Here is a 27929-nt window from a genome sequence, read left to right as displayed (position 1 = left end):
CATTTAACAAGAAAAGTTAGCAGGAGTGCTTAAAGTATTGCTACAGTTTCCATTTCCTAAAGCTTCCCTCTACTGTTTCACAAGTAATTATGACTGATTGGAGTAATTCAGGGTCATGTAGGGTTGGAGTACACAAGGCAGAGCAGACAAATGGAACATTGTTATCCCACTACTGGCCTATACTACTATTAAAAATGATGAGCTATGTTTTATTCATTTCTTTTGTTTGCATCCAACTACTCATCTGTGTATGTGGTCCTTTATCTTTCTAACGTAATGCTGGTGTCTTTCATCCCAGTGTTTCCACACACCTGGATTGGGATTGCGTTGAAAATGTGGTCTGTGTAATTAAATGTGCACGTAATGCAAATACCTGCTACTAAAGTCATATATCAGCCATTTTTCTGCTGTGCTCACAGTGCTGAAACTAGTTCATTAAGACAACGAAACCTTTTAGTGTTTTGTGGTGTGGCGGAGATTGAACGTTTACCTAAGCATTTATGAGAAACACTTTGTCTTTTGTGCTTTGTGACACTTTGATTCACATGCCATTCAGGGTCAATTAGCAGAGAAACCGTTTAACTGGAGATGGCTACACTGGGTTTCCTCTCTGGATCTGGTTTTATTTGCTCCAGCCTTACTCAAACCACTTCGCTCAGACCATGAGGATAAACACTAATACCTGTATTGTGCAACTGACAATGCAGATCAGAAGACACAATGTTCTGTTTCTTCTACACTTTTCCTGTTCCTATTTGACTTCCCCTTTCTGTCCCACAGAGGTAAATGTAGACCATGTAGGTCAACGTACAGTACAGAGAGATGTGTTCCAGTAATTGCAAAACTGATAGAGAAGTTGGTGGTATTTTTTTCTGTTAATAGGCCACAAAAACAGCTTTACAATGTTACAGCTAACATCAGAGGCAACTACTACATCTAACCCAGCAGACAGGTTTTTGATAACATTAATGCTTTGGATATGTAATGAATCCTCGCAGAGATGAAGATTAAAAATATAAGAGAGGTAGGGTTTTGAGTCAGATGCAGTGCATTGTATGGTAGGTGACATTTGTCAGTTGCAGTATGGCAAATGCTCAAAGAAGTCCATGCTTGATAGAAACTTGTAAGTTCCTCTTTAGACTCTGGCAGATAGTTTAGTGGAACTGGGAAGGATGGAAACAAATAGTCACTTTGACTTGTCACAACTGTCAGCTATCTCTGGTTCTCCCCTGTTAATGTAGCAGCAGTGGTCTGCAACGACAGTGTGCACCGTGAAGAGTCCAATTCGTGTTCATTGTTTTTATAATGATGGAACACCAGCTGGAGCCACACCAGCCAGTTTAGCTCTTGATGGCACATGGTTGCATGCCTCCACTTCATGATGTGCTTCTTCCTTATTCGTCCTCATCCTCTCACCATCAGTAAGGAGTGAAGAGGATTGGCCCGTGAGTGGTGCGGATGGGCCCTGGAGCGGGCCTCAGCAGGCTAAGGGGTGTTCCCTGTAGGAGGTGGTGATGAGGGTGAGGGTGGGAGGTTGGACCAGGAGGACGGAGTGCCAGCTGATTTGAGGAGGCTGCGGCTGCCATCGCTGCAGCAACAGCCAGAGGGTTTGGTAAAAGTCCAGCCCCCAGAGATTTTGGAAGTTCCTTAGAGAAAGTCATGGGAAATTACAAGTCAGTGACAGAATTTTAACTATAAGTCATGGAGTTTTTTTTTTTTAATCAAAATGGTGTTTTAATTAATGGAAATTAATATATTTTGACTGAATCTACCATGAAGTCTGTGCGCTTCTTGTGCCGACTGAGAAGAGGATTAGGTTTCCCTGCAACTCCATCACGATGCCTCCGGCTAGATATATGCTATATGGGAAAAAAAAAAAAGAGAAAGGACAGACATTGGTTTTTGGGATTGCTGGGGAAATAACTCAGTCATGGTCTTTGGTCTTTTGAGTTGGTTTGTCACCTGTTTAAGCTGCAGCTCAGAGTTGACTCTGACGTTGCAGATCTCACAGTGGAAGGTGCGTTCCTGAGTGTTGGGGTCAGACAGCAGCTCCCCTCCCTGCTCTGGGCTGGGTTTAGGACCTAAGCGTGGATATGCTTTAATAGGTCCCAGTCCACTTCGAGCTTCCAGAATGGTTTTGTGCTTGGTACCTGGGAACAATATAAGGAAAAGTTGGATCTGTGGTGATGATTGAGGCAATAATGCAGTAAATGTTACACTGCAGATGTGTTGAGAATATTTTTGCTGTCTCCAAGGTCAAGAATGAACTTTTAAATCTTCATATTTAAGCCATCATGAGGAGTCATTGTGCTAAAGACGATCTCCAGTTTTATAACTGGGCTAACCCCATGAGGATCATGTCATATCAGCATAAATCTGCAGAACAGCTATTAAATGGACCGTAGGGTGAGATTGTTTGCTCAGTTAGTACATGGTTGATTACAAGTGCACTAGCGCTTAAAGAGATGGATTTTCAAACATCAGGCTCTGATGGGAGGATTTTCCTCTAACTGCATTAACTGGATGAGACGATATTTACTGTAGTTTAAATGGTAGGAGGTGAGATTCTTTGACTTGCCGTTCCCACCACTAAGTGGCAGCAGTGCTCCTGCTTTAGTTTTTCAACATGTTGACGCTAAGGTGCAGAGTTTCAGAACCATGCATAATGTTCTCTCTCAAGACTTTTTTCTGACGTACTTATGAAAATGCCGACAAAGCTGTTCTGGAGTTACCTTTGTTATGTGCCTCCAGTTGTGAAAGGGAATTAACAGCCACTTTGCACAGGGAGCAGTAGAGAAGCTTCTTGGCTTTTTCTTCCTCTGACTCTCCTGAAGATGGGCTAGGTGCCGGGGATGGGGTGTCCAAAGGACCAGCTGCTGCTGGATCAGGGGGGGTGCAGAGGGCAGCAGAGGGGGAGGGACATGATGGCAAGGATGAGCTGACAGAAGGCAAGAGGGAGCACTGGGCTTCTGCTGAGCTCAGCGTGGGTGTTGGGAGACAGCTAGGGGCCAAAGGTGACTCATTAGAGGTGGGACAGGATTGGGTGTCATCTGTAGACAGAATTGTTTAGGTTAGTGCACAGTCAGTCATACAACAACCCATTTGACTTTGGTATAATAATATAAAAATCTGAAAATAATAATGGTGATCATCCAGCAGTCATGCCGGCTGGAATCCGTCTCTCTCTGTGGGTGCAGCTTAGACTGTATACAAGGATGGACCAAACCACTTCCTGCCACTATGCAAAACTGAAGCTAAAATAACGTTTCCATCTTGGATTTGTGGTGCAGATTGAAACCACATTCTGCAGGAGTGACCAGAGCTACTACTGGAGGCTGCTAATCAGAGCTGTCCATCATCACACCACCACCAAGGCACTTGTACACAAATCAGCGTGACAATATCTACTTACAGTGACAGAGATTATCCTTCAGAAAAATGTATTTGATTTGTGCTTTGAATTTTTTTGCTCAAGTCCAATCCACCAACATCGAGTGGGCAGGATCTATAAACTGTACTGCAACAAGCCACAGGAGGAGTTCACTCCTGGGGAGCTCTCACATATACAGTCTGAGATTTGCAGTGTTGTGCTGGATGAGATTCATTTCGCATGGTGCATTTCTAGTGTTTCAAGTCAGTGTTAAACTGTGATCGTATTTTGACTCTGCAGTCTGTACTGATGAGACCGATACAATGAAAGTCTTTTTGTTAATGCAGACCCAAGCTACAGTTTCTAATAATTCATATTAACCTTAACTTTGACAGCACAGAAATCCTCTAATAAGCACCACGACCTATAATTCCACTTTGGTTAGTTTTTGTCAGTGGCTGGCCTCCATCTGTGTCGTCTTGTTACAGATTCCTGTGTAACTTTATATGTCAGAGGTGATGCTCACCTTGCTTATTAGGATCAGGCTCAGGGATGGATGGCAAGGGGACAGGTGGGGAGGGTGAAGAAGTGGGCGCAGGGTGCTGCTTATCGCCATCTTGGAGACGAGTTGTCTTGGATGTTTCAATTCCTTTCACCCTTCGGGCGTGACGGTTCCCCTTATAGTGGGCCTCAGCTTGGCTCTGGCAGAAGAAATAAGATGTTGATATGATACTCAATCATCATGGATGCACAGAACATTTCATTTTGTTCTCCTGTAGGTGTTAACCTCAACAGCTCCCTATAATTTTGTTCAAATTCGGAAATATACTCTGGCACCCTGCATTTCTGCAGCACTAGAGTAAATGACTGTTGGTGGTGGATTGATGCTTTGCAGAGCTGATGTGCTGGTGATGCTGTCAGTGAAGATTACGCTCCAGAATATTCCCGTCTTCCTTCACCACTGGTGTAATCACTGAACTGGCCTGCTGAGCCTCTGATGATTATTGAGTGGAGGGATTATCTAAAACGGCCAGGAGGCCTGTGGGTGACAGTTGACAGTCAGCTACCAAGAGAAAAAAAGACACCAAATCAAGATGGGTTTGTGTCACGGGTGTGTGTTTGCCTGCTTGTCTTCATATGATCGCACATGAGAGGATCAGTTCAAACTATGAAGAGGTGTGGACGTGTCAGTTCTCAGCGTTAGTATAGAGATTATGGTGCAGTTTGTGAAAGTTGTCTCCCATTGCCTCATAAGCAGATGTCACCAGCATACATTTGTCCAAATATTGAAGTAATGATGAGACTCGATAAGGTCAGAGAAAGATGGTGGCTTAGTCAAATAAACATATGGTTGGGATTCGGCGATTAAAACACAGACTTTCCTTCATTTGGCTTTGTTAGAAATCAATAAAATGAAATTAATTTAGTTGTTTCGTATTTAAAGTCTTATATTTCACTGAAGAATTATTTCATTGTTCACAGTAATTTAATGCAAAATAATGTCAAAATATATCATATATTTTGTGGAAACATTAATATACATTACTATGCCAGCTGTTTTCCAGCTGTTTTCCAGCTGTTTTCCAGTCTTACTCAGCTATACTGTTTTGTATTTATGTATTATGGGAGAATATTGTCTCCATACATTACTGTAAATGTAAGTGTTTGTTTGTGCTACTGAAAAGAACAAACGATGCTACTGGAACGTTTCGTTTTGACAGGGTTCACTTATTAAGAACTTCATTTTGAGACTTCAAGGTTTTAGATGAAGTATTTCCTTTTTCCATTTGTGCTCTGCGTATAAACTGTTGTGATAAATGCGTATTAACTTATGAAACGCTTTCTGCTGTCTTATGCAACAGCTTCTGTTCCTGACTGTAGAAGATGGTTTGTAATTAACATGCACCTCAGATACGTAGCTAAATCAGACAGTTGCCACATTAACAAAATTAGCTTTCACTGTTCCTCAACATTACGTCCATAAGGAGAACAGAGAGGCCCTGCTGTGACTTATTTCTTCTCTGGATATAGCAAGGAGGTCTGTTTGTCGGATGATTTATTCAGCCCATATCTCTAAATCCCTCTTGAACATTAATATGCATTAGCCTAAAGAGTTTATACATATGTTGCTCTTCTACACAACAGTAGTTTATCAACGAAAGAATAAACCTCACCCCAGTCCTTCAGCTCAGGTTTCAAAAGTAAGTCTTAGTGCCAATGAATAAAAAACCCAGTCAAAATGAAACGTTCTAGTAGCACTGCAAGTGAAGGTTCTCGATGTGTTTGCCTGTTAGTCAGAGGAACAGAGGAGCATTTACTGTTGCCGTTAATTTGTGGACACAACGTCGTTGTCTTGTATGTCAGATATTTAAAACTGCACTATGAGAAACACTGTAAAATGGGAAAACAAGAACGTTGCCACAGCGTTCTCGACTACAGTAGATTTTCAGAGCCATGGTTGATTATGTGGGGACCCATGTCATGCGGGATGGTTTCATTTCTTCGCTTTGCCCAGCCTCTTTCTCCAGCATACTGTCTCTCTTTCAGTACACTGCCATGGATCCTTACTCCACTTCTCCCTTTTTCCTCAGTGAAGCTTTTAACCATTATTTGAACGTGTCCTCTCATGTTTAGAGATTTTAGTAATTCTGTTGCGCTTACGATCTAGAAATGTTTTGTACATCCAGAGCTCTCGTCCGCTCACTCCCCTCCTGTGATCACATCACCTCTGGCTTTAAAGTGGTTCTCATCACTTAAAAAAACCTTCTATAACCAGCCCCCTCCTCCCCAAACACATCCAAGACAACACTAAACTGTCTGTGTTCAAGAAATGAATCAACACCCAACATTTTCAAATGGCTTTTAAATTGTCACGTCTCCTTCTGCTTCTAAGGATGTGGGTTTTAAGGATTTCCTTTTTTGTCCTTTGGACTTTTTCTGTGAAGTGTCTGAGTACTTTGAAGGACACTATATACATTCAGTGTATTATTATTATTAATACTACACTCTATATATTACTCCAACCTTCAAAAATATTGGACCCTATTGCAAATATAGAAATATTTGTTACCTAGATATACATGTCATTCATGTCAGCGTCAGATATGATGAAAGGAAACAGGGAGGCACAGATGCAGTTTCTGTAAGTGCGTCACTAAAACAGTAATACATAACTCTGTGTGACATACGTGCATGTGCATGCACAAGCAGAGACCTGATGGGATTCAATAGGTTTCATTATGTCAGGCTGAAGGACCTGGATAAGACATGTGACAGGTATATACTGGGGTCTGCAGGATGGGATGCTCCACAAAGGCAAAGAGACCACTGGGACATGTCCAGGATGCCTCTGTGAGCCTTAGGTATTAGCTGCCAATGAAAGTTACCCATATAGTCCTCATCCTGATTGGTGATGACAGAATGGCAGATATAGCTCTGCCTGTGTAACCCAACTCCTCCGGCTTCTGCTCCCCTGAGCCTTGCAATTAGACAAGGAGATGAAGGCCCGAACGTCCGCAAGCAAATGACAGCTCCGATCTCAACAGGCAGATCGCGTTCCCATTGATACGTTTCACACTTTACATTGCCCTCCTTATTTTCCTTTCTTCTTTTGCAACTCAAAACTGTTTTCTTTCTGTGCAAGCTTTGATACTCTCACTCCCCCTGTGACCTTCAGTCTTAGGTCTTAAGAAATCGATTAAGGTCGTCTGTCAGTTCAAGCTTAAAAATGTTGACAGGCTCAAAGGATAGTGGTGGGATGCAGCAGAGACTAAGATTAAGTCATCCGATCGCTGTCGTTAAGAGGAAAAGTGATTAATGGTAAAATATACATGTAAATGACGTTGGGCAGTAGATGAAATGGAGTAAGAGAAAAGCTATGGAAAGTGGGATTAAGCTGAATGAAGGACCATGGATGGGATTTAAGAGAGAGAAAACGAGAGCAAGTGAATGTCCCTGAAATCCTTTTTCTCTCTAAGCAGGATGTGCTTTGATGTTTTATCTATAAAGTGACAAAGGCACAGAAAGCAGGCAGAGCTGGTCTAGCAGCCAAATCTCCTGTATGGGGTGCAGGCAGCGACAGAAAGAGGGGGTGGAAAGAAGCCGGTGAGGTGGAGTAAAGGAGAAGACGCAGATGATGCAGCATACCTCGCATGGAAACAAAACACGATCATAAAAATTCCCAAGGAAAAGGGGGGAGCAAACTAAGTTGCAGGGCAGACACAACAGCTGTGAATGAAAGACGGTTTGGTGTGGGCCTGTGAAGAAAAGGGTGAGTGGGGTTGAACAGAAAGAGCGAGAGAGAGGTGTCCAGTATGGTACTGCAGTGGTGACGGTGGCTAATGCAGCATGGTGTGACGTCAGCCTTGCAGCAGAGCAGAGCTGAACACTGGCAGGCTAATCTGTCCTCTGTGGCCTGGAATGAATTGCAGTGTTGTAATTGTAACAACATGTGGGGCTGTGGTGTAGTAGCAGACGAGCACCTGCGTCTGAACGGACACTACCGCTCAGTCTGCCTCTTTAACTTTGTGAAACTGCTCCAGATTTCCCATTTAACACCAGGCTCCCTGGTGTTGAACATGAAAGAAAGTGTTGATGTTCTTAATATATGGCTCCTGACCCGAGGAAGGCTTGATGAAAAATAATGAGTGTTTGGCTCCCTTTGAACAGGCAGCGGGACTGAGCCTGTGCTGACTGACTGTACTGTAAGCAGGGTATTCCTTCGTTATTAAAGAATGTCCACCACAGTCTCTCAGGTTACTGTGGAAAGTGCTGAGGAGCTGCAGTAGGTGCAGAACACAGCAAGCAGGACAAACAGGTGGCTCATCTCTCCACGTAACACATGGGTCACATGGGCCAGAGACACTTGTCCATGGCACTTTCATACATGAACATTCAGTGAGCTCACACATGGTACGTGAATGCGACCGCGCCGCAGTAAAACGGTCCACACTCACGTAGACGTGTGAGAACAAGCAGATCTGAGCCGGGGAGATATAATTAAGCGGCCCCTCGCGGAGAGAACAGTGCGGTGTAACACACGTTTCAGATGACCTCCTCCCTACCTATGTCCTTTACACACCACTGCATTTGGAGTACAAGTATTTAGCACTTCATCGCTGCAATGCTTTGATATTTTTAGCCAGGGTTGTACAAGAGCAGGCTTTTGTTTGATTTCTACTCATGTTTAGGTTAGAGGTCACAGTGCTACGTCATGCACGGCTGGGATTTTTCCATCCATTCAGCCCTTTTAATATTGATGAATACACATCACCAACATTTAACCTAGACATTTAGTTACACTACACACCAAATTACCAGCTCTGGATGTGTGTGTGTGTGTGTGTGTGTGTGTGTGTGTTTTTGACTGTTCCTGAGGGATAATTCAGCAGAGGTCACAGTATTTTTCTGTAGATAGATGAACAGCAGCAGCTTGAACATAAATATTATGGACCATCTTGTAGAAATGTGCCATTTAAATATGTATTTCTCCATGTAAAAACACACGGTGCATGACCATGAAAATAATTCCACCTTACACATGTTCTCATAAACACATTCACACTGTAAAAGGCCCAGTGCAAGGCTCACTGGTGTCTTGTGTGGCCACTGTACAAGTTGTTTTTGCATTTCTGTTAGAGCCCTTTAATGGGGACGCTCATTTCAGTGGTCTAGAGTTTCAGGACTTTTGGCCTCTTTAATTTCAGCCCCTCTGCCTCGTGTTGGCAAAGAGCCATCTCTGGAGAGTGAAATGCAGAAAATGTGCTCCATCAGCTTTAAGGTAGCTTTAAGGACGAGCTTGTGTTAGTGCAGTTCGTCCTGCTTCTGCACACTCACATGTCTCACAACCATCCATTAAAAGCTCAACAAGGGGGACATAAACGCTCCCTTGTCATCAGCACATGAAATACCATATGTTTTCCTATCCAGATACACAGCAAAGCTGAAATTAGAGCTTTCGATTGGCTTTGTCTGTCCTTAGGGGGACTTTTCTGACGCTCACATTCCCTCGTGGATTTTGATACAAGAATGTAAAGATTACACTATGAAGTGTAAATTAAGCCAGCAGAGTTTTGGCCCCTCCCTCTCCACTCCCTAGAAGCACTAAAAATGGAGCCGAGAAACTGTGAACCATGTTTTCACCTGTTCCAGCTGCACAGTCAATCACAGCTTTGAGTCCAGCCGGCTAACGTTTAAGGTTCTGATTTAATGTGTGTGGAGTGCATGTGGAGGACTCAGTCCATCTAGGAAATATTATCTGAAGTTCTGAAGTTACATCAGTTTCCTAACAGGCCTTCTGATTTGTTTTTATGTGTTTGAATGTTGATTTTCGCCGGCTAAGCTTTCAGTGGCTGACTGCAGACACAGGCAGGCAAAAGGAGGCTTTGCATTGTTTAGTTTAGCTAATCCTCAAGCTATTAGGCTTAATGTTAGAATTATTAATCCTGAAAATGCTGCTGTTATCATATATCTAGTTGTATCTATCTGTCTAGTTGTGGTTGCTAAGCTTTGCTTGAACTACTGTTGTTTAGAGGAGGGATGTAGCATTAATGTGTTCATACCTCAGAGTTGAAACGTATTTGACAGACGTTGCAGGAGATGATTGGACGCTTTGTCTTCACCATAGGTGGCCCGAAGGTGTGCGTTAACACGGCCTTCTGGACAGGGTCCATCTGAGAAGAGACAACCCAGAGGTCACATCCGTGATTGAGCCCAGAGGGGAGTGTTTCTGCTAACTGCAGTGCACCAAGAGGTTCAACGAATGACAGAGAAAAGAAGTTCAGGTAAGTAGGAAAAAGCTGGGAGCTTAAAAAAAAAAAAAACGTAGAGAGGAGTGAATTGAAGCTGCAGCAGTGATTGATGTGGACAGGAGGCCGTGTGTTTTCTCAGCAGCAGCTGGTTCGGCTGGCTGTGCCTGAGTTCTTGGGTGCGGTTCAAACACTTTAATTCATGCAGGGGTTAGACAGGCCTAATTACAGACTCCCTGTCTTCAAAATGTTATGTTTGTGTGTTGAAACATACTAAAGAATAACACAAAGTATTAAGAGCTTTTCTTTGTAGCAGAGATAAGATGTGATTTACATTCAGCCTTACGATGACTGTAGGGACATTAGATCCCTCGAGCAGGAATAGCAATCAATTGGGATTGAATTTGGCGTTTGAAATAATCAATACACTGATAAGGAAAGAAAATAAAGACGTTCATATTGAAATTGTAAAACATTTAAAGTAGCCAAGTAGAAATTACAGACAATTCTGGATGTATATAATAATATATTATTGATCATTTCAGAAAAACATTGATATATAAGACTTCAGTTTGAATTTATACTCAGTAAACATTGGGTTGAAGTCCTGAATTACCAGAGGTGTAATTTTGTCATTACAAAAGTATAATTACTGTCGTTATGCAGCACAACATTTATCCCATTAGGAGAATCATATAATTTATTACATGTATAATATCAATCATTAACACGACAATCATTTTAAGGGAGAAAGGAGGATGAATAAAATATTTGGGGGGTAAAAGATACAGGATATATCAAAGCCATTATCCATTACAGACTAAACACATTAGCCTACAGCTTGTGCTTAAAATACCAACCAGGCTTGTCATTCTCAAACCAAGCACAGATTTATGCCACATGATTCTCTTATGAAATGTTTACAACCTCATTCTTAGATGCCTCAAATGGACTCGTGTGAGCTCTCTGACCAGTTGGCTCGGTTCGACGGCCACGGCGCCGGGTGTTGCTCTCATTAAGCGGCCAGAAGTAAACCGTGGCTTTACTCAGCCTCTCATCTCACAGACTGTGAACGCATGCTGCCAAATGAGAGACTGTTTACATTCTCAGGCACCAGGGGAAATGATATAATTGGTCTGAAAACTTAAACCCTGTTTGAATCCATTGTTAGAAATATTTATAGACTTGAGTTAGTTTAGTTTTTTTTGTCTTCTGTTTCTAATGTGTGTCACAGATTCACCTCTTGTTTTGAGTTTTTCATGTGGAAACCTGAAACATCTCCACATTTGTTCGTTTACATCTCTACATTTTTTTCTGTGTGGGAATCACAGCTGTGTGTTGTAAATATTTGTGTGTATTTCAGTGCATTATTGTCTGTGTGTGTGTGTGTGTGTGTGTGTGTGTGTGTGTGTGCACGCCAACAAGGTCGATAAGAACAAGAACCCCTTGTTGTTCCCACTTTGTCTCCTGTTCTCTTCAGGATTTCCTTCTATGCCCCTGTTCCTGCTGCTGTAACCTCAAGAACCTAAGAGGCGACTGTTTGTCCCGTGTGTTCCCTCTAACAGGGCACCTTTTGTTGCACTAGTGTGTCAAACAGCACATGCACTACATGCTTTTTGTTTGTGGGGACAAACAATGGTGACGGAAAGTTTTAACCCAAAAATGACAAAAAGGTCAGTTGACCTGAGCTGGTTGTTGTAAGATCATAAAGAAATAAATCTTCAATCTGTTTCTTATTTTGAGTCGACGTTAAAAAAATCAGCTACCACAGATTTATTGTTGACTAAAACTGAAGTCAGTGGCGAGTACGCTCTACTGTATGTTATTCTCTACCAGCTGGATGGTGTACAGAACCATCCGCCCTAGAAAACAGTTGATGAATTTAGTGTCAGGCTAAAACATTAAGTGAAAAGAAATGACAATTTATCAGGAAGACAATCAAGCTGAATCCATCAAATCCCAGTCCAGTGACAAGGTTCTAAGTGGAGTCAGAAAACGACACTGAATTGCTGCTCCTTAAGAAAACACCAGCCATGAACTGTATCCAAAATGAGGTTTGATGTAATGGACGTCTGAAAAATTCCAACTTTAAAGTGATATTTCTCTGCCAAACGGAGTAACTGGCACAGAGACTAATAACGTGCATTAAACTTCAGCCTTACAGAAAAATTATATCCCTCTGGAGTGTTACAAATCAATAAACTGACAGAGGCTCATTCTTTCCCTCTGCTCACACAATATTTCACTATGCAGCTTATGTCTAAATACAAGAATGTGATATCTACTGTATACTCTGGAGAATGTGAAGTGTCTGGCAATCACAATACCTGTAAACCTGCTGAGGCAGGCCCTGATACGAGCACTATAGATCACTCATAGACCTCCACCTGTCACAGAACACTTTCTCTCTTGGAACATAACTGTGTTTGAAACAATAATCACAATCATCTGCTGTTTTTGTTGGTCTGCCCTTCTCCACGTCCTTTCAGTGCCCGCAGCCTTTAAAGACGAGCACAGTGAACACGGTCGTCCCTCTTTAAATAACGACTCGCACGGAGCTGCAGCCTTCCATCACCGGCTGACAGCAGCGTTGTAGACTGGTTTCAGTTTTACTGCACAGAGTGATTTGAGTGGAGGTGCCCCTGCATTACTGGCCACGCTCAACGTCCTCAACAAAGCAGGATAAATCATAAACTTGTGCAAGGGTCATTTTGTCCGACCGCATGCAGATGAGCTGAACGATAGTGTGTGTGTGTGTGTGTGTGTGTGTGTGTGTGTGTGTGTGTGTGCGGGTGCGCGTGCGTGTGCGTGTGTGTGTGTGTGTGTGTGTGTGGTTCACATGCATCCCTATCCCTGTTTGTCGCCACGCTGACCTTCACATGAAACCCAATCTGGAAATGAGAAGGAGACAGAAAATGCTGACTGTAGTGAACACAGTCTGTGCCTCTTATACAATTGATTAGCTGCAACTCATTTTATTGCAGTAAAACACTTGCCTGGGCATTTTCTCAATTACACAGAAACACACTCTGCTGAATAAAAACTAAACAGCTGTCGTCCTACCGTTTGGGATTGGATAGTATAAATCTTCACACTTTGTCACTCGTCTTCACTCGAGTGTGCACATACGTGTATTCATGGTGTGCAGGTGCTGGTGTGAGCTTACTGTGTTAAAGTTGTGGAAGAGGCCGATGCTGGCTGGGTGAGGTGACTCCAGGGGGAACTGGAGGAAGGGCTTCATGTCCAGCGGGGGTGGGATGACAGGTGGGCTCCTGAGGAAGGCAGGGACCGGCCCCGGTCGGCTCACACTTCCTGTGACAGATGCACAAACAGGGAAAAAAATCCTCAGGCCTAATAAAGAATATACGTGATCAAGTACTAAAAAATAAAGGCTCCTCTTTCTTGATCAATACCTGAGATCATTGCAGAAGATGTGTTAGTAAAAAGATAGCAGCCACCAAGACTATTAAAATACGCTCTTAAAGCAATAGTTATTTGCTTTGTTGTCACAGGTTTGATGAGACGATAGGTACCACCCTCATGTCCATAGGTTCAGTATTAAATGTTAAGCTGGTTAACTTAGTCTATCACAGAGACCGGAAACATGTCAAAACAGCCGATCTGGCTCTGTCCAACACAACAAAATCCACCTACCAGCATTTCTAAAGCTGCCAGATTAACACATCATATCTTGTTGGCTTAGCCTGTAGAAAGAGTAGGAACAGCAGTTTGAGGTTTTATGAGGAGTTATGTGCTAGACTATTTCTTATATGACTGCACATAATCCCTCATAAAATCCCACCTTGTGGTTTTTCAACTTCTCAGTTGATATGTACCAAAAAACAAGATAATGAATGTTAATCAATAAGATGTAAAGTTGGTTGATCAAGTGGGCCACCTTTGAAAAATCCCTTTTTACCCCAAATCTAAACCCTCATCTTCTGCGTCATTTTCCCGTTGAGCCCGACTACCACCCACACATCTCCTCTCTCTGTTTGTCTTGCAGACTTTCTTCTCAGTAGTAGCTCAGCAGCAGTGAATGCCTGCACTTGAGGAGTCTTCAGTGACGGGCAGGAGGGCTAAGCTCCTTAAGCCTCGCAGCTGGGGTGCTGCAGATATCCGCCTTTTCTCCGTTTCTCCCCTCCGTCTCTCTCTCTCTCCCTGTCTTCTATCCTCATTTCATGGTCCCCTTTTCTGTCTGCCTGTCTCTGTGTACCTCATCTGTACTTCCCCTCAGCCAGCACCAGTCCTTCCAGCTGTTTTTTCTCCCCCTCCTCCTCATCCTCAGCCTCTTTCTGATTCTTTCCAAGTCATTTCTCTCCTTAGCATAAAACCATTGGGGTGCTCATTATGCAGAGAAAATGTGAATGTATGCAGGTCATCCTTTATTACCTTTGCTTTGTTAAATTTGAAAAGAAAATCTGGTCAGTTTATCAAAACAGGCGGAAGAAAGGGCTATTTTAGTAACAACAGAGGAGGCTCTTTTCACAGACAACAGGGGAGACGTAAAGAATGTGCTGTCAGGATCAGAAATAGATGGAGAGCAACGTCTCTCCTTCTGGCATTCCTCTTCAGATGATTTCAGTCCTTGAGAGGCTGCAGCAGCTGAAGCTCAGCTGTAGCTATTGTCATTGTTGTGTCTGATTTCACATGTGCTGCTTGAGAAGGAACGAGTGTAGGAGGTAAAACGAGAAATACGGAATAAAAGGGGTCACGGTTTAAATGTCCTTCAGACATGCTGTGAATCCCACGGATCACGTGGTCACCATTATCACCTCACTAAAACCAACCACAGCAAGAGCTGCAGTGAGTAAAAAAAGCAGTAATAATACACCTTAGTTCACACCGACATCCCAACGTGAAGGAATGACTGAACGCTCAACAGATGCCATCAAGGAATGCAAACATAAGCAGTGCAATGACAAAAATATAGTTCATTCTAGAAAAGGTAAATATAAGCATATTCTCAAATGATCATAGAAAATGTGATGTGTTTTTTATTCTTGGGTTAAAATCTTAAATGATAGGAATGTGTGGTTTTGACTGAAGACAATAATTCTCTGGACAAGAACTAAAAATGTGTCAGTCTGTTTTATATACTTCACTTCATTTCCTATATAATTTCTTAAAACATCTGGTCCTGGTAGTTTATATCAAACACTACTCACACACAAATAAATAAATAAATAAATAAGTACATTTTGTTGGGGCCTATTTTCTGTTGCAAATTATTATGCACTACCATGTTCATACTACGGTGGCCGACAAGGGCAAACATGCCGCAACGGACGAAAGCTTACAGATACAGAAATGATGCAAAACCAAAAACACACAGACATAAAACAAATGCAACAGAAAAACGCTGGAATCACATAAAAGAACAAATGCAAAAGAAAAATGCTGCCAAACACGCCACAAATACAGAAACACTGCAAATACCAAAAACACATGATGCAAGAGAGAAATGCTGCATATTCACAGGACTGAAGTGCCCCAGGCCTAGTTGCAGCGTTTTTTCTATTGCATGTGTTTAATGTGTTTGTGTGTTTTTGCATCATTTCTATATTTGCAGCTTTCGGCCGTTGAGGTGCGTTTGCCTTTTTTTGACCACCGTATCTTACAGGTTAAAGACCGTTCCTGTGGGTTTGACATGAAATAACCTATGGTCCCCTTTTAGTCAAGTGAGGCAAATGTGTGGCTCATATTGTTAGTTTTCTAGACAATGGAGGTCAGAGGAACAAGCTACATACAGTGATAAAATGATCAGTTTGTTGTTAGTTTTGCAGCAGAATTATCCTTTAATTTTCTTTACAGTCAAACAATAATATTATATAGTTATTTGGTCAAAACTAGTGTCTCAAATGCAATTAAACGTGCGGTTAACAGTGCAAATAGTGGGGCGGTGTTGTCTATAGACTGGGTGAGCTGTATCATCATTGTATCCTCTTGGATCAGTGAAGCATACATGTCTTCCTGACACGCTTCTGGTAAATCTGCAGCTCATTTTCCACCACATTACGATTTAAAGGTCAAAGCATGTCTGCTGCTTTTTAGAAATCTGCATTTACAGTGCAGACAAACACAAGAGAGTGATAAATAAATAAATAATAAATAATGGATTCAGAGTTGGCACACATTGTTTTCAGTGTCATATTCTGCACCATCCCCTGGCAGCTTGATGCGGCGTGAGTGCAGCAGCAGCATCCCCTGACCTACCGTCCTCCTGAGCGATTTACAATGACATCAGATAAGTGAACATCATGAGTTTTCAACAGTGGCCACGCAGGGTGGGAGAGCATTGATTGGACACGTTCTGAGGAGCGTTAAAGTGTTAAAGTGCTGCCAAACTCTATAAATCCAGGCCTCTCCATCTATTGCTCCTTCGCTCCACTAAAATGAACAGACAACAGCGTCTCACCTATCTTACTGCTTTTTTTTCTAATGCAAATGTTTGGATGAGAAAAAGATCAATGCCTGTGTAATAGCTTATTGAATTTTTGTGTAGATGGTGAGGGAGAGGTAGTTGGACAGAAATTAAGAGACGCAGAAGGCGGAAAGAAAAAGAAAAACAGACAACCAGAGACAGAATCTTACCGTCACAGTAGATTTCACAGACCCCCGCATGCACACACCAATATGCTGTGAGTAAGACCTCTCAAATTGGCAATTCATTTAGCCAATTTAGGCTAAATGATCACAGAGGTAATGTCAATGTCAGTGACGTCACTGCAGCCTCTTACTATTCCCTGCCTGCCTCCATCTTTGTGCTCCGTGTCAGGACCATGAGGAAGGGGGACTGGGTGACATGCTGCCTATCAGAATGAACCCTGATGAGAGGAAGAAACACTGCAGGGTCCTACCAAAAAACAGAAGTGGGTTAAAAAGAAGAGAAAGAAATGCAGCCACTGTCAGTTCCAGGCCCTTCAGCTCCACACTTGACGCATGATGCCAACCGCCTCACATCTGCATGTAAATGGGCTGCTGTGCACAGATGACTCTGAAATGAGCTTCTGTGGTGGATTAGCCAGCCTCCCCTGACAAAAATGTTGCTGTCACTGCAGTCGAGAGGGACAACTCTGGGGTGGCAGCTGGTCTATTAACCATAAAACCACTGGATCCACTGTGTTCTTGTTTGTCTTCTCCAACGCAATGTGAAAAAGACGCAGTTTCACGTCGACACCAGGATTTGTTGGCAGATAACACTATTACTATGTCTGTTATCATTTGGGAATGATACCACTGTTGATTAACACACCCTGTTTGTTGTTCTGTGGCTTAACTGTTGGCTGGTGCGTTATTACAGCATCAGTGTAAAGCAAAAAGCTAAAATGTGGTGCAGCTGTGTTTGAGGGTCTGACCTTTGAAGAGCCACAGTGCTAACTTTGTGGTGATTGCAGGGGGAAGATGGCTCAGTCTTAGTGTCGCATACAGCTCCTGTGAAGGCCTGAGCATGAAATCCAATTTACTGCAGCTCAGCTTACCCTCAAGTCAAACGCAGTTTTTTCAACCTAAGCGAGGAACAGATGATAATACACGCTCTCACACACACGGTCACACACAAACCTTTGTAGTTTGAATGAATCACGCTCTAAAGAGGAGGATGTTATAGGCTTACAGATGATTAATGTGGTGTTGGTCTGTGTGTGAGATTTGGACAGTGAAGACGGGGCATGGTGGTGAAGAGGAGAGCTGAGTGCTAGTCAAGGAGAACACAGTTGATTTCAGTCTGCACTTTGTTTTAATGATAGATGCTCTGCGCCCCAGTGGCCAGACTTAAATGCTGCTTCAAGAGAACTCTCAGAAGTCCTCTTTCATTGGAAGCGTGTCTGTTTTCATGCAGGGCTCTTGAGATCAGCTAGTCCTTCTGCAGCTTCACTCTTTGCTTTCATTTAGTATTTGTAATTAGTCAAGAGTTTTGTTTTCCCCTGCAGATTTTCCTCTGCTGTCATTAAAATTAAACTCATTATCTAACAGTGGTAGTACATTGCTTTGTTTGGACTTTTCGCAGTTTCCCGTGAAAAACATTGACTGTCTTTCCATAATGTCTGATTATGAAACAGTTCAATGAGGTAAAAAGCCCCATGATTGGAACAGAAGAGGGTGAAAAAAAGAGAAGCTTGGTAAGAAATAATGGCAGCGGGGGCTGAGTGGTGTGAGTCGATAGAGCACGGAAAAGAGGTCTGGACGAGGAGGGGAGATGAGGTGGAAAGAGAAGGAAAACACTGAAGGAGGGGGAGGGAGCCGCATGTTTTGAGGTGAGTCCAAGGTGACCAGAAGAGATAAAGAGCGCTGTTAACCTGCAGGTTAATGTACAGGAGAAGTACCACGTGCCAACTGAAGGAATCAGTCAAACTGCAGTATACGACACTGTTAAAAACCTTGTCTTAACATTGTGAAAACAGTCCATATACCAAATACACAAATATCACATGAACACAAACAGGTGCGATTGTAGTATCAGACTTTTATACAGGGCCTTGTGCTCTCTGCCAGGGGTCTTGCTGGTGACTAAACCCTTCCCCTTTGTCATCACTGTCCTCCTTTCTTTTTCTTTGTACCGTCAACCAAATAACAAGTTTAACATCCAATCACAGAATCTGTAATCTAATAAGATTTCTAACATTATTCTAATGGAATATTGGGTTTCTTGGCCTAATGATTAATTGTTGTTATATTTTTTGGGGGGGTTGCTGGGATGACATTTAGGTGTTTTAGGTGGACTGGGTCTAAAATCAGCAGTGAACAGAACAAAGTTATTTCTGCTTTCCTCGTGCATCGTTAACGTCTTCACATCATACCTTGTTTTTAGCATGTGCAAAAATACTGGAGCAGGAAGTCTATGATATGGGGTCATCACATTTCTGATGTGTGTATGCAGGACTATGTAGTACTGGTTGGTTTGTTGGATTTCTTCATTTAAGATTTTACAGTTTAGCACCCACAGCTTTCTGTGTTAGAGTTTGGTTGGACTCAAGGTGTGTTAAGACCAGAGACAAGCAGGTTTTAGCCTTGAACAGGTTTTTGTATTCCTAGCCCAGGTAGAATACAAAAACATAGATCTGTGTGCTCATTAGTTGTGGCTAGCTTAGCAACCCGCACAGCGATTCTGTGTGTTTCTGTGCTTTCTTCAGTTGTTACATCTTCGGCTCAGTTAGGCTTTACAGAGATGCTTTTGTTTTCTATTAACATTTTGCTTCCTGTATTTGTATATTTTCCATAACTAGTGTGAAATTAATGAGAAAATACTGTCACGTGCAAAAAAATTAGGCCAGAACGAGAAATAATTTTCTGAGTAGTTTCCCTTTAAACCATAGAAAAAAGATTTGATTTTAACTGTATGTTTATGAAACCTAGATATATAGTTATGATATAGTGCCTATTGTGCTGTATTGTGAGGGTTAACATGCTGGAGCCTTAAGGCCGTTTTTCATAAAGAGGCAGTCTATACTTTAGCTCCTTTAGGGTCATGTTGGAATGTCCTGAATGCAGCTGTAAACTTCCTCTTTCATTATGCTGTGGTCATGATGATGTAGCACACTTTAAGGCGAACAGAAAGCTTTACAGCATGAAACCGTGCAGAGCAAATTGAGGACGATCAAGAGATCTCCCATGTCAACATGACCGCCAGCCATGCCCCACATTATTATTCTGTTTGCCAGACCATTTGCACACCTGGTGGGAGCTGGAAGGGCACACCACTGCAGATATAGACCTACAGAAACCTGAGAATGTAAAGTACACAAGGAAGCGCACAAAAGACTGAACACACATATATAACAATGGCGTCTGACATGCAGAAGCCAGGTGTGCCTCCTAATCATTTTATACAACTGAGAACACACAAAGGAAATCAATCAATAAACAATACAATCAAACTAGAACAAAGGGATGATGTATACAGCTGAACTACATACGACATATTGTTGTCTTTTCCACAGACAGAAATTACAGGCTGTATTTTTGGAAGGGACGTGTGGTTATATGCTATAGCGTGGCTCTCACAGTCTTTGAAACGTGTAAACAACAGACCTCAAGTGTTGTGGTGCTGAATGTTTGGAGTCCTTTCACCTTTATAATTACAGTCAGGTCCTCCAAATAAATGAGAAATATGTTTTTGTCCAACAACATATGAGATTTCCTGAGCTAACGCCTATTTCAGTAGGACGACATGCTCTGGTTTCCAAAACCATTTAACTCTCGCAGGACTGTTACAGGAGAGTTAGAGAAATGATTCATCTGATTCTTTGCTTTGTTAGATTAGGCTTTTAAATAAACAAGTCACAGTGCTCTACATGTTATAACCTTGACAAATCTATACCTGCTCACTCCTAACCAGGGACCCAGGGATCAGCTGGAGCCTATCCCAGATCTCTTTGGGTGAAAGGCAGGGGTCCACCCTGGACAGGTCACGGGTCCAGCCTTGACCAATCATTGCTTGCCATTTGTCACAGCCTGCTTGATGAGCGTACTATAAGCACCTAAGAACTAGTCATGAACCAGACTTCCCAGTACCAGGTGAGCAAAGCTCTTCTGCTCACACTCTATTTGTTTTGACATCATAGCACATCCCAGATACTCAGTTAGTTGTTTTCTACCATTGGGGTGATAACATGTGGTCTGTCCCAGCATCACATTATCAAAAGACCATAGTCTTTTGTTGTCCTGGTGTAGTGGGTGTTAGATACACTATATACACTGGCCAGAAAACATATAGTAACCCCTTTAAATTAACAGGTTTTCTGCATTAATTTGTCATGAAGTGACAATCAGTGAAACCTAGTTGGCATCAGTAGTTTGCGCACCTGGAATCCAGTTAATGAAATTAGTTCAGACGTGTGGTTTAGAGCTACTTTGATTAATAAAAGACACTTTAATAATAATCATTGGCTGATGTGAACCAGACCTCACAAAAAAGAAGGTCTCTGAAGACAGATTGTCTATAAATGGAGACAGTACTGGGGCTCCTCTACCTAGAAGTGCGTGCCCGGTCAAGGCGACTCCAAAGGCACAATGCAGAATCCTCAATGAGGTGAAGAACCCACAAGTTACAGCTAAAGGCTTGAAGACATAACAGAAACTGGCAAACATGTCTTTAGACACAAGTCTTTGACCAGGCCTGGTGTCTGTGGCAGGACAACATGCAGAAGGTGTTACCAGCTGAATCGTTTAGCGTCAAAACATCATCTCAGCAGTGAAGTGAAGTGCGGTGGAGCCCAGACCTTAACCCCATAGAGATGCTGTGTAATGACCTCTAGAGAGCCGTTCACACCTGACGTCCTACAAATGTGTCTGACCTGAAGCAGTTCTGTAATGAGCAGGTCAGTAATTCCTCCTGAAAGTCACAGAGGTCTTTTCCAAGGGTTCACTTTCTTTTGTCTCCAGCACTGTGGGTGTTTAATAGCTGTGTTAAATACAGACGTAAGAAATTAAAACTGTTTGTGTGATATCAGCTTGTCTATTGTTGTGACTCAGATAAAAATCAGATCATATTTTATGGCAAATTAATGCAGAAAAGCAGTTACTTCCAAAGGGTTCATAGACTTTTCACTGTAATAGTGCCTGGTTAATATTAAGGAGAAAATGCAGTCATAGTTAATGTTGACTGTGTTGCTGCCTCTTATTTAAGAGGTTTGGGGTTTTCTTATAACAAAGTCACTGAATGTTCTGTTACTCTTGACACATTAGTCATAATACACCTGGTCCTTAACAGACAAACCTTTAATTAACATATATATATATATATATATATATATATATATATATATATATATATTTATATTTATATATATATATTTATATATATATATATATATATATATATTTATATTTATATATATATATATATTTATATATATATATATATTTATATTTATATATTCTGTAACTATAAACCTTCAGAGTTATTGGATTTTTTCAGGCCTCACAAATGTATGAAATACATGTGGGTTTGTCAAACATACAGAGTCGAAAGCACATTTCTCTGGTTTAAATGTCAATACTTTTCATCCATCACTGCATTGCCTCGATTTAAAGGTCATGTTGTTTACAAGGGACAACATGCACCTGTGATTCTTGTGGAGGACGTCGATGAGTGTTTGTGACACACGTGCATATATTTCTAGATCACTCTGAGCTGGTTGAAAGAGCAATGATGCAAGACACGGACTCTGTTATAGTGCTGGGGAAATTCTTTGCGTCTGACTGGAAGAAACCTTGGCCCGTTTTTAAATAAATAAAGGCCTCAGACTTCTGGCTCTGAAATATTCATCACAGAAATCACACAAGAGTATCTAAACTGTGCTCTGTGCTGCTCTGTTTCGAGGGAGATGTGCCAGCTTTGGCCTATTTTTTCATATTTCTTTGCTGATTGTGTCGGCATGTTTGAAAATTTCCTTTTGTTGAAAGACATAGTGGTGATTGGAGAAGTAGAGTGAAGGGATTTTGTTGGTGATGGGCATCTTCATTGCTTCTCAACACTGTCACTGTCCTTACAGACACTTAGAGCAGTTAAACATAGAGCATTTAAGGCTAGAAATTATAATCTGTAAACTGACAAAATAAAAAAAATAAATAAAATCCTAAATTAAAGGTCCTACAAAAATTAATTTATCTGAATAGACTTGTAGTATTTTAATAAAAATTCAGCACTGGACGTGAATCTTATTTGGGGAACTCTGGAACAATATCCCCTAATTTATTTCTTTTAACACACTGAGCAGCTACTACAATAACACCCTGCGGTGATAAGCTATTCTTTACAACGCCATCCGGATGTACATATTTAGACATGATCATCTCTTAGTGCTCTCATCTAAGATCAAAATTTATTTTGCTGCATGATTAAGTTTATTGTTATTTAACTAACAGGCTTTGTATGGAGCCTTTAAACCTATTAAAGCCTTTTAGCAGAGTGCAGTGTATAAGAATAGGACTTTCATATAAAGTTAACTACAGTCAAGAAATGCCTTGAGTGGTCAGGTTAGGGTACTTACAATGAAATATGACCTCAGTCTCTGTCTTTTTTAAAAACAATGGCATCTTTCCAAAATTGTATGAATCTTTCAGCAGCAAAGTGCGTTTCTGTGGCTATTTTCTATCTTTTTGTTCTCCATTTTTACTCTGTGGATACTTCTTTCTTCTCTGTCGTTCTTATATATCCTTGTTCCTTGCATTGAACTGATTAAAAGGCTCTAGTATGAATAATTTAGATGAATGCTGGATCCTTGAATAAACAAATAAATGAAGTTCTCATTGTTGCTCAAAACAGATTTTCCAAAAAGGGCAACCCTGATCATGTATGTCTAAGGTGCATCTAGGTTGGAGACAGCAGGACATGCCATCAAAAGTTTGTGCCACATGAATGATCACTTTGACAGAAGAGCAATGTAACTGTAAAAAAACCAATCAATCAGATCAATAAGAGCAGAGAGAGAAAGCTTTTTAGCTCTGTCTTACCCAAGATCATCCTGTATCCTTCCACTGTCAACTTCTCTTCCCCACGTTCTCTTCCTGCTCAACGCTCTCTTCCTCGATCAGCTACTGAGGTGACTCAAACCTTAAGTGCCCACCTTTCTGCCTCTTAACACTCAGCACAAATATGGAGAACACATCCAACATCACAAGCTTCACTTTGCATCCCTACGTCGTGTCTCTTCCCCCCTCGTCCCCACGAGAAGCTTCCTGTCTTTCCAATCTCGACACACGGCTCTTGATCAGCCAGCTGTTGCCAGAGGATAAGCACAGCAGCGGCAGCAGCTCTGACTGCAACACAACATGCGCTCAGTGCACTGCAAGGAAGCCTGTAATTTAGTCACTCTTATACACTCCCTCCAGCAGGAGTATCACCAGAGAATACAGCTGAGATAGAGGCTTGCCTCACAAGGGGAACCTCTGCACCACAGCATGGCTCTCTCTCTCCTCTCTCTCTCCGTTCTCTTGCTCATATATTTTGGGGCTGGGTATAACCTAAAGGCACCTTGCATTCCTGCGCCGTGATTGGATGGAGGCTTGGCCAATGAATGCAGTTGGTGCTGAGCATTTTCTTGGGGTATTTGAATCAGGAGGCAGAGTGAAAATGCTGCTGTTTATTCTGCCCTCCTTTATTTGCTGTCTGCTAAAAATTCGTTTTTCTCTCACATCTTTCTCCGCCTCGTATGTCACATCGATGGCATCGGAAACATGTCTTGGGTGTGTTGATGTCAGTCCTCACAGCATCATCCCCCAGTATGAGGCTGGTTATGTGCTCTGGGCTCCCTTTCTACCTGTCTGTTTGCCGTTTATACAGAGAGCGCAAGGATATATTTTGGAAAACGCTGACCAGGTTCACGTCGCTGTCATTTCAGACAACTGTGTGAACAGAACAAAAAAAAAAAAAAAAAATCAAAAGAGCTTTAACAAAGACTGACAGCTTGAGAGACTGGATGGAGCATTGGAGGGAGGGGAGGAGAGATTGAGGTTAACACAGACTGACTAGGGGATGAAAGTATAAGGTGTGTAATGTGGAAGATGTGGTGAAACAGGAGGATGAAGGATGCTGACAGCTGTTTGACAGACAGGAGCAAAGACTGCTGAATGAGCTCAGTACACGCACGCCTGCACTCACATTTACCTGAATCATCTATTCACACGGTGCAACACTGCGCTAATGTATATTCGAACCTAGTCAAACAGATTTGGGGCCAGTGTCGCGTCGTCATTATCACAAAAGTAAATACGTACACTAAATCAAATAATGTGTGTTTATGCTTGTGTGAACCCATGATAAAGAGAGTGTGTGTGTGTGCGTGTGTGTGTGTGTGTGTGTGTGCATGTGTATGTGTGTGTGAGAGAGAGAGAGAGATAAGGTTTCCTCATTAGTGGAGTCGGACTGAATAATGCAGGCGGGCGTATTGTTGTGGCCAATGGCCCAGGTGCTAATGTGGCTGTCTTGAGTGTGGAGGGTCAGACACAGCATGACTTTAATGGATGTCACCATGGGAAACTGAAACCGGACCGCTGGAGTCAGGTGACACACCATCCTGCATGTGCGTCTGTTTGCCTGTGTGTGTGTTTGTGTGAGTGTTTGTCTCTTGGGCTGTAGAATTAATCCTGAAGTTGTTCACTTATTAAATCAGGCATAAAAACTGGGTTGACAGAGTGATTGATGCGTTGGATGAATACACTAATCTTAATTATGGCCTTGAAAGAATGAGTTAAAGTCTAGTCTAAGACTTAATTGCTGGAGACCATGGGCAAATTTTTCTCAGTGGGCTGCCAACATAGTTTTACTGAGTGCAATGAACACACATGCCTCCCATTAAAACACATTTGTCCCAGGGGTTTTTAACACCTGCTTTAAATGGTATTGTTCTTTATTTACAAAAATAACTACTATTTAAATCGATGAGTTTTAGAATTTAAGGCATTAAGGTTTAAGGCATTGTAAAGGTTTGGGTTAGACTAGTGGTTATAGTTAAGGTTAGTGAATGTAAGTCAGTTTAATGTTCCCATGAGGGTTAAAGACAAATGTAAATATGTGTGTGTGTGTGTGTGTGTGTGTGTAAGAGAGAGAATATGTGCATGTGACACCAAACCATCCTATCATCCTCTCATGCAGCCCCAGGAGCTGATAGCTGTGTTGACAGGCTTGTTAAAGTCTAGTTTTAGAAGTGAGTACTGAAGAGACCTGGCCACGTCTTTATTTAATGAAGGGGCCCAAAGAAAGTGTTCTATCAGCCACGACTGATATTATCACTGCTGACTGAAAACATTCTCTACTGGTTTTACTGGTTCTGCTGGGTTTTGTGGTCATGGACTTCAGGTGTTCAGAGCTGAAGCAGATCCAGAAGCAGCCAGCTGTGTTTCTGTGCTGGTGGCAGAGCGAGGGCAGGCCAGGCACAGAGCAGGTTGCCTATTTACGGCACCTCAGAGGTTAAAATAGGTGTCACTAGAATGGAGGCTGGGAATGATCAGCTCGCTCTCTATATAAATACACACACACAGACACTGAAATAAACGTGTCTCTGTACAGCGAAGAGCTAGGAGGTAGTTTACTGCCACATGTACTGTATATAAAAACATGCTGGTTGAAGTATTAAATCATTTTTTAACTAATTATGTTACTTAATATTTGTAAACATCTATGATTGTAAATGTGTTAAACCAACCTAAACACCCCCCTCCCTCTCCAGGCTAACAGCACAGATATTTTATGAATGTGCTCTTTGTTGTACTTTATCACACGTTGTTCATTATTTCTTCTTCTCCTGCTAAACACTTTCATCCTGCTGCGACCTTTATGAAGGAACAACGTGGCCAGGAAATGCACAGACAGTGGCTTCTGTATTTAAGCCTCAACTAACTCTTCTACTCGCGTCCTCCATTCCCCCTCTTTTCTTCCATCATTCCTCCCCTGCATGGATGATGTGTGTCAAAGGTCAGGGATCATACCAGGTCTAAGTGCAAAGTCTTGTCTGACACTTGGTGCCGATGTTCGGAGGTGACCGCCACAACTTTCATCACAGAGGGAAAACCCTGGAAGCCTCACGTGAGACTGTCAGTCTCTATTTCTGCTCGGAAACGTCGCAGTAACGAGGTGATCCTGGCTTATCCGGCTTCTGAATTCATTTAAAGGCGCTCAAAAGAGGAATGCGTGGTTCATGTTCGTCTTACCTGAGCTCCACATCTGTTGTCTCTGTTCTTCACAAGGCTTGAGGTGATCTGGATCCTTCGTGCAGTGGACAGTCCAGAGGTCAGTGTGTCAGCCAGCATAGAGCAACACTGACAGCGGTCCTCTTTGAGCACAAATGGAAGGATGCTCACGTTACTGAGGAGAAAAGAACAAAGCGGCACTGAGCAGCATGAGCACAGACCTCGCACCAGTCAGCTGGAGAGTAGGGAGGGAAATGCTCGGCACAGGCAGCCACATGCCCACAGTGTAGCTGCATCAAACAGCAGGTGTGTTGATGTTCAGCTTCTTCATCTTCCCCGAGGTCTTCCTCTCTCTTTATCCCGCTCTTATCAGATTCTCTTTTTGTCCCTCGCTGTTTTTCTTTGTATTTTCTCTGTCTTTTCCCTTCATGCCGTCACCTCATTTCCTGGGGACGAAGGTGAAGCAAGTGCACAGGATTTCAGAGGCTAATTCTGCTTCTGGGACGGAGGAACCTAATACTGTATATGAGGGCAACTGTGGAAAGAGGGAGATACAGGCAGCGAGAGACTGTAAGAGAGGGAGGGGCAGGACGGGGGGGCCAGCGACGGATGGCAGATCAGAGGAAACAAGATTGGACTCTGTGTGTGTGTGTGTGTGTGTGAGGGTGGCAAGTTGTTGAAACATGAGAGACATGAAGGAGAGGGACCAGACTTTGACACAGTCAGGCAAAGGAAAATATGATTGGTGGACGAAACAGACGGCGGACAGGCAGATATGTTTGTCTCTTTTTTTAGTTAGGAAGAGTTTCCCCCATAAATGATTCTACTCAACAGGTTTTTGTTTGATATGTTAAACAGTCTGAGGCACTGATACATTGTAAGCCACTGGAAATGTGACACACTACAGTATATCTGAAGAAATGCCTCTATGTTTCCTCTATTAATTAGTATGATTACTTAAATATTTATCAGTCCTCTGATCCTAAACCTGCCGAGTGTCCTGTAGGTAAATCTATCAATGCTTCATCTGAATGAAAGAACTAAATATCTCTATGTGTCAGGCCTGTAATAGATGAGGATCTGTCCAGGTTGCCCTCTGCCTCCTACCTGATTTGGCTCCAGTCCTCCAGCTAAACCCCTGATAGCATCAGCGATATGGATAATGGATGAACTATAGTGTGAAT

The 27929-nt window shown here is 42.2% G+C and overlaps 1 protein-coding gene across 2 annotated transcripts; it reads right to left on the bottom strand.

Annotated features, from left to right (window-relative positions):
- Positions 1-98: 98 nt before the first annotated feature.
- LOC113130436 (zinc finger protein 385A-like) lies at positions 99-27230 on the bottom strand. Of its 2 annotated transcripts, none has more exons than XM_026307079.1 (8): positions 26767-27230; positions 13283-13428; positions 9931-10041; positions 3897-4071; positions 2733-3050; positions 1963-2150; positions 1773-1859; positions 99-1646 (listed from the first exon to the last, which is right to left on the bottom strand). In XM_026307079.1, exons 1-8 carry the CDS (start codon positions 26777-26779, stop codon positions 1419-1421), a joined length of 1266 nt encoding a protein of 421 aa, XP_026162864.1. In that variant the 5' UTR covers positions 26780-27230; the 3' UTR covers positions 99-1418. The 2 variants fall into 2 exon arrangements, with proteins under 2 accessions (XP_026162864.1, XP_026162865.1); XM_026307080.1 differs by lacking the exon at positions 26767-27230 and adding an exon at positions 23572-23993.
- Positions 27231-27929: the final 699 nt, after the last annotated feature.

Source organism: Mastacembelus armatus, chromosome 5 (assembly GCF_900324485.2).
Source record: "Mastacembelus armatus chromosome 5, fMasArm1.2, whole genome shotgun sequence".
Taxonomy (NCBI): domain Eukaryota; kingdom Metazoa; phylum Chordata; class Actinopteri; order Synbranchiformes; family Mastacembelidae; genus Mastacembelus; species Mastacembelus armatus.
The sequence above is the reverse complement of the archived record's forward strand: the minus strand, read 5'-3'. Positions and strand labels throughout refer to the sequence as shown.

Bases quoted from the DNA above. Each gene is read 5' to 3' on its own strand.
- LOC113130436 (XM_026307079.1), bottom strand. The intron at 10,042-13,282 runs GTAAGCTCACAC...GTCTCTTCTCAG, and splicing joins TCTTCCACAACTTTAACACA to ATGGACCCTGTCCAGAAGGC. The intron at 2,151-2,732 runs GTAACTCCAGAA...TATTGTTCCCAG, and splicing joins ACTGGAGGCACATAACAAAG to GTACCAAGCACAAAACCATT.